The sequence below is a fragment of the Malaya genurostris genome, chromosome 2, assembly GCF_030247185.1.
Source record: "Malaya genurostris strain Urasoe2022 chromosome 2, Malgen_1.1, whole genome shotgun sequence".
In the NCBI taxonomy this organism is placed as follows: domain Eukaryota; kingdom Metazoa; phylum Arthropoda; class Insecta; order Diptera; family Culicidae; genus Malaya; species Malaya genurostris.
The window spans coordinates 167,088,316-167,096,501 of NC_080571.1; the positions used below are offsets into that span (position 1 = coordinate 167,088,316).

The 8,186-nt window shown below is 12.9% G+C and overlaps 1 protein-coding gene across 1 annotated transcript; it reads left to right on the top strand.

Annotated features, from left to right (window-relative positions):
• Positions 1-2,268: 2,268 nt before the first annotated feature.
• LOC131432156 (myb-like protein D) lies at positions 2,269-2,781 on the top strand (the record flags this gene model as incomplete). The annotated part of the gene is made up of 1 exon (XM_058598270.1): positions 2,269-2,781. A coding segment is annotated over one exon (513 nt), but the record flags the coding sequence as incomplete, so codon positions are not given.
• Between the last annotated feature and the right edge of the window lie 5,405 nt (positions 2,782-8,186).

Below are 8,186 nucleotides of genomic sequence, written 5' to 3' on the forward strand. Positions count from 1 at the left end.
AGTATTTACTCGCTCCTAGTGACCTAACTCTCACATGCAGTTTTCCTTTCAAAACATTCCATGTGAGCTATCCTCTTCGTGAGGAATGGTTGTCTGGTTGTCTGGAACGACAACTTGATGAACACATAGTTTGTTATACGGACGGTTCTCTGTTGAATGGTCGTGCTGATGCTGGTGTCTACTGTCGTGAAATGAGGCTGGAGCAGTCTCTTTCACTTGGTAGATACTGTACTGTGTTCCAAGCAGAAATCTACGCGATTCTGTGTGGAGTACAATCGGCACTTAAGCAGAGGATCTGTGGTAAACGAATTTATTTTTGTTCCGACAGTCAGGCAGCCTTAAAAGCACTCAGTTCGAATGACTCACGGTCGAATCTAGCGATCGCATGTCGAACTCAAATTGAAGACCTCAGCATTTCAAATGCTGTTTACTTCTTATGGGTAACCGGTCATTCTGGTATTACTGGAAATGAATGGGCTGATGAGTTGGCTAGAGCTGGTGCAACGAATGATTTCGTTGGTCCTGAACCAGCTTTACCACTTTCAACTAGTTGGATAAAGCACAAGATTCGTTCTTGGGCTGCATCCAAACATGCCAGCTACTGGCGCAGCTTGCAAACTTGCGCTCAGACAAAAGCATTTCTACCAGATTTAAATCTGAAAATGTCAAAGTGTCTACTGCATTTCTCCAAGCAACATTGCAGTATTCTGGTCAGAGCTCTGACTGGACATTGCAAACTCAATTATCACATGGCTACTATTCAACGTGCTGAGTATTATTCGTGTGATTTGTGTGAATGCGATTATGGTACTTCATATCATCTTATATGTAACTGTCCCGCATTGACGCAGCTACGTATCCGGGTTTTTGGTTCTCCATACATGGTTGAGTCTGTGTATGCGGAGCTAAAATTGAAGGATATTCTCTCGTTTCTCACCCAATTTGTTAAGGAGCTATAGTCAGAAGGGTTCATCGTTCTTCCTGGAGTGAATGAATCCCTTCTGTATTCACCTTAAATAGGGTTTAGCAGATTGTTTGGCATCCTTTAGGGGGTGCCGAATTTACTTCTGCTCGTACATACTGCGAATCGTTCTGCATTCTTCCGGCAGTTCAGAATGGTGTCGCTTTTGTAAGATCTCTAAATCCTCTCGGGGGTTGGAGGTTTTATTAACAGCAGACTGTTCGGGACCTCGTAGAGGTTCAGAATTTACTTCTGCTTCCACTAAATGCGATCCTCAGCAGATTGTTCGGCATCCCTTAGGGGTGCAGAATTTACTTCTGCTTTTATGTGTTTTTGTGTCGTCAATTTTTCCCATCCTCCTAGTCCAACCCTTACCATTTCCTTTCAAGAAGAAAACACAAAACGAACAAGGCGTGCTTTGTTCTATTTCGTGCACGTTGTGTAGTGATGTCAATCATAATACTAATAATAATAATAATAATAATAATAATAATAATAATAATAATAATAATAATAATAATAATAATAATAATAATAATAATAATAATAATAATAATAATAATAATAATAATAATAATAATAATAATAATAATAATAATAATAATAATAATAATAATAATAATAATAATAATAATAATAATAATAATAATAATAATAATAATAATAATAATAATAATAATAATAATAATAATAATAATAATAATAATAATAATAATAATAATAATAATAATAATAATAATAATAATAATAATAATAATAATAATAATAATAATAATAATAATAATAATAATAATAATAATAATAATAATAATAATAATAATAATAATAATAATAATAATAATAATAATAATAATAATAATAATAATAATAATAATAATAATAATAATAATAATAATAATAATAATAATAATAATAATAATAATAATAATAATAATAATAATAATAATAATAATAATAATAATAATAATAATAATAATAATAATAATAATAATAATAATAATAATAATAATAATAATAATAATAATAATAATAATAATAATAATAATAATAATAATAATAATAATAATAATAATAATAATAATAATAATAATAATAATAATAATAATAATAATAATAATAATAATAATAATAATAATAATAATAATAATAATAATAATAATAATAATAATAATAATAATAATAATAATAATAATAATAATAATAATAATAATAATAATAATAATAATAATAATAATAATAATAATAATAATAATAATAATAATAATAATAATAATAATAATAATAATAATAATAATAATAATAATAATAATAATAATAATAATAATAATAATAATAATAATAATAATAATAATAATAATAATAATAATAATAATAATAATAATAATAATAATAATAATAATAATAATAATAATAATAATAATAATAATAATAATAATAATAATAATAATAATAATAATAATAATAATAATAATAATAATAATAATAATAATAATAATAATAATAATAATAATAATAATAATAATAATAATAATAATAATAATAATAATAATAATAATAATAATAATAATAATAATAATAATAATAATAATAATAATAATAATAATAATAATAATAATAATAATAATAATAATAATAATAATAATAATAATAATAATAATAATAATAATAATAATAATAATAATAATAATAATAATAATAATAATAATAATAATAATAATAATAATAATAATAATAATAATAATAATAATAATAATAATAATAATAATAATAATAATAATAATAATAATAATAATAATAATAATAATAATAATAATAATAATAATAATAATAATAATAATAATAATAATAATAATAATAATAATAATAATAATAATAATAATAATAATAATAATAATAATAATAATAATAATAATAATAATAATAATAATAATAATAATAATAATAATAATAATAATAATAATAATAATAATAATAATAATAATAATAATAATAATAATAATAATAATAATAATAATAATAATAATAATAATAATAATAATAATAATAATAATAATAATAATAATAATAATAATAATAATAATAATAATAATAATAATAATAATAATAATAATAATAATAATAATAATAATAATAATAATAATAATAATAATAATAATAATAATAATAATAATAATAATAATAATAATAATAATAATAATAATAATAATAATAATAATAATAATAATAATAATAATAATAATAATAATAATAATAATAATAATAATAATAATAATAATAATAATAATAATAATAATAATAATAATAATAATAATAATAATAATAATAATAATAATAATAATAATAATAATAATAATAATAATAATAATAATAATAATAATAATAATAATAATAATAATAATAATAATAATAATAATAATAATAATAATAATAATAATAATAATAATAATAATAATAATAATAATAATAATAATAATAATAATAATAATAATAATAATAATAATAATAATAATAATAATAATAATAATAATAATAATAATAATAATAATAATAATAATAATAATAATAATAATAATAATAATAATAATAATAATAATAATAATAATAATAATAATAATAATAATAATAATAATAATAATAATAATAATAATAATAATAATAATAATAATAATAATAATAATAATAATAATAATAATAATAATAATAATAATAATAATAATAATAATAATAATAATAATAATAATAATAATAATAATAATAATAATAATAATAATAATAATAATAATAATAATAATAATAATAATAATAATAATAATAATAATAATAATAATAATAATAATAATAATAATAATAATAATAATAATAATAATAATAATAATAATAATAATAATAATAATAATAATAATAATAATAATAATAATAATAATAATAATAATAATAATAATAATAATAATAATAATAATAATAATAATAATAATAATAATAATAATAATAATAATAATAATAATAATAATAATAATAATAATAATAATAATAATAATAATAATAATAATAATAATAATAATAATAATAATAATAATAATAATAATAATAATAATAATAATAATAATAATAATAATAATAATAATAATAATAATAATAATAATAATAATAATAATAATAATAATAATAATAATAATAATAATAATAATAATAATAATAATAATAATAATAATAATAATAATAATAATAATAATAATAATAATAATAATAATAATAATAATAATAATAATAATAATAATAATAATAATAATAATAATAATAATAATAATAATAATAATAATAATAATAATAATAATAATAATAATAATAATAATAATAATAATAATAATAATAATAATAATAATAATAATAATAATAATAATAATAATAATAATAATAATAATAATAATAATAATAATAATAATAATAATAATAATAATAATAATAATAATAATAATAATAATAATAATAATAATAATAATAATAATAATAATAATAATAATAATAATAATAATAATAATAATAATAATAATAATAATAATAATAATAATAATAATAATAATAATAATAATAATAATAATAATAATAATAATAATAATAATAATAATAATAATAATAATAATAATAATAATAATAATAATAATAATAATAATAATAATAATAATAATAATAATAATAATAATAATAATAATAATAATAATAATAATAATAATAATAATAATAATAATAATAATAATAATAATAATAATAATAATAATAATAATAATAATAATAATAATAATAATAATAATAATAATAATAATAATAATAATAATAATAATAATAATAATAATAATAATAATAATAATAATAATAATAATAATAATAATAATAATAATAATAATAATAATAATAATAATAATAATAATAATAATAATAATAATAATAATAATAATAATAATAATAATAATAATAATAATAATAATAATAATAATAATAATAATAATAATAATAATAATAATAATAATAATAATAATAATAATAATAATAATAATAATAATAATAATAATAATAATAATAATAATAATAATAATAATAATAATAATAATAATAATAATAATAATAATAATAATAATAATAATAATAATAATAATAATAATAATAATAATAATAATAATAATAATAATAATAATAATAATAATAATAATAATAATAATAATAATAATAATAATAATAATAATAATAATAATAATAATAATAATAATAATAATAATAATAATAATAATAATAATAATAATAATAATAATAATAATAATAATAATAATAATAATAATAATAATAATAATAATAATAATAATAATAATAATAATAATAATAATAATAATAATAATAATAATAATAATAATAATAATAATAATAATAATAATAATAATAATAATAATAATAATAATAATAATAATAATAATAATAATAATAATAATAATAATAATAATAATAATAATAATAATAATAATAATAATAATAATAATAATAATAATAATAATAATAATAATAATAATAATAATAATAATAATAATAATAATAATAATAATAATAATAATAATAATAATAATAATAATAATAATAATAATAATAATAATAATAATAATAATAATAATAATAATAATAATAATAATAATAATAATAATAATAATAATAATAATAATAATAATAATAATAATAATAATAATAATAATAATAATAATAATAATAATAATAATAATAATAATAATAATAATAATAATAATAATAATAATAATAATAATAATAATAATAATAATAATAATAATAATAATAATAATAATAATAATAATAATAATAATAATAATAATAATAATAATAATAATAATAATAATAATAATAATAATAATAATAATAATAATAATAATAATAATAATAATAATAATAATAATAATAATAATAATAATAATAATAATAATAATAATAATAATAATAATAATAATAATAATAATAATAATAATAATAATAATAATAATAATAATAATAATAATAATAATAATAATAATAATAATAATAATAATAATAATAATAATAATAATAATAATAATAATAATAATAATAATAATAATAATAATAATAATAATAATAATAATAATAATAATAATAATAATAATAATAATAATAATAATAATAATAATAATAATAATAATAATAATAATAATAATAATAATAATAATAATAATAATAATAATAATAATAATAATAATAATAATAATAATAATAATAATAATAATAATAATAATAATAATAATAATAATAATAATAATAATAATAATAATAATAATAATAATAATAATAATAATAATAATAATAATAATAATAATAATAATAATAATAATAATAATAATAATAATAATAATAATAATAATAATAATAATAATAATAATAATAATAATAATAATAATAATAATAATAATAATAATAATAATAATAATAATAATAATAATAATAATAATAATAATAATAATAATAATAATAATAATAATAATAATAATAATAATAATAATAATAATAATAATAATAATAATAATAATAATAATAATAATAATAATAATAATAATAATAATAATAATAATAATAATAATAATAATAATAATAATAATAATAATAATAATAATAATAATAATAATAATAATAATAATAATAATAATAATAATAATAATAATAATAATAATAATAATAATAATAATAATAATAATAATAATAATAATAATAATAATAATAATAATAATAATAATAATAATAATAATAATAATAATAATAATAATAATAATAATAATAATAATAATAATAATAATAATAATAATAATAATAATAATAATAATAATAATAATAATAATAATAATAATAATAATAATAATAATAATAATAATAATAATAATAATAATAATAATAATAATAATAATAATAATAATAATAATAATAATAATAATAATAATAATAATAATAATAATAATAATAATAATAATAATAATAATAATAATAATAATAATAATAATAATAATAATAATAATAATAATAATAATAATAATAATAATAATAATAATAATAATAATAATAATAATAATAATAATAATAATAATAATAATAATAATAATAATAATAATAATAATAATAATAATAATAATAATGTTTGAATTCGACGTTTTTTGCTTTCTACCGAAGAAGCCCGAACCCCAAGTAAGCATGTGTAGGTAGACTTAGTAAAGCTAGTTAGCAGAAATGTCAGATGAAAGGTAGCGAAAGAATTCAATTGAAATAAACCAGCGCCGCGAACGGACCGTTGTGCTATAAGAGAACGCTATCCTAATAAAGTTTTTCGGTTAAGGGTGACTTCCATCATAATTCCGATTCTTATTTCACTGGTTCCCGAAATATTTCGTTTTATGAAGTTCAGAATCGTACAGAGCAGTTTCGTGAGTTACATGCTGCTCTTTAATTCTACTGTCGCATAAAGATGATGAATGCCGCACATCGCAGCTGGGATTGTTAAGACATGACGCGATAGGGTCCAACATAAATTTGGTGCCGTGACCAGGATTGTGCAGCCGACTTATTGAAGGTTTATTAGTCGTACTCACTAGACGAGACTTACAAAGGTATCTTGACTTTGAGACCTAGGACGCCATTGCCGTTTGGGAAGACCAAGCCACTCTCGGCGCCATTGTTGTTAGCCATTGGAGCACAACCAGAATACAATGCCTATAATAGATAGGCGTAAGGTAATTGTAATTCCAACGCCTTATGCTGTAATGCCGGGTACCCTTTAGATTTCTGTTTTCCGATTTCATGTGATTTCCAACGTTTGAGCCGTATTCGTCCGATTAGATATCACCAAGCCATTCTGACCGTTATTTTCAAGCACTTCATCCACAACGTTTAGATGTTCTGCTAAGCGAAATCCCGTTCGTCCGGTGGAGCTGAAATACCATCTAGCTGCCAGACATTTTATTGATCGAGAAATTAAACCTACTTATTCACGTCATACAAGGCATAGTTAGCCTTTACTAAGGTAATTATCTGTCCAAATTAGTTATAACCACTCGTCGGATCTACCGGGTCTTAATCTTCCCAGAACACTTTGTGACGAGCTCTTCTGTTTGCTCGTCCCAACCGAGTTACTGAAATGGAGGACCACGCGAAAAGGCATCGTGCTACAGTACGCAGA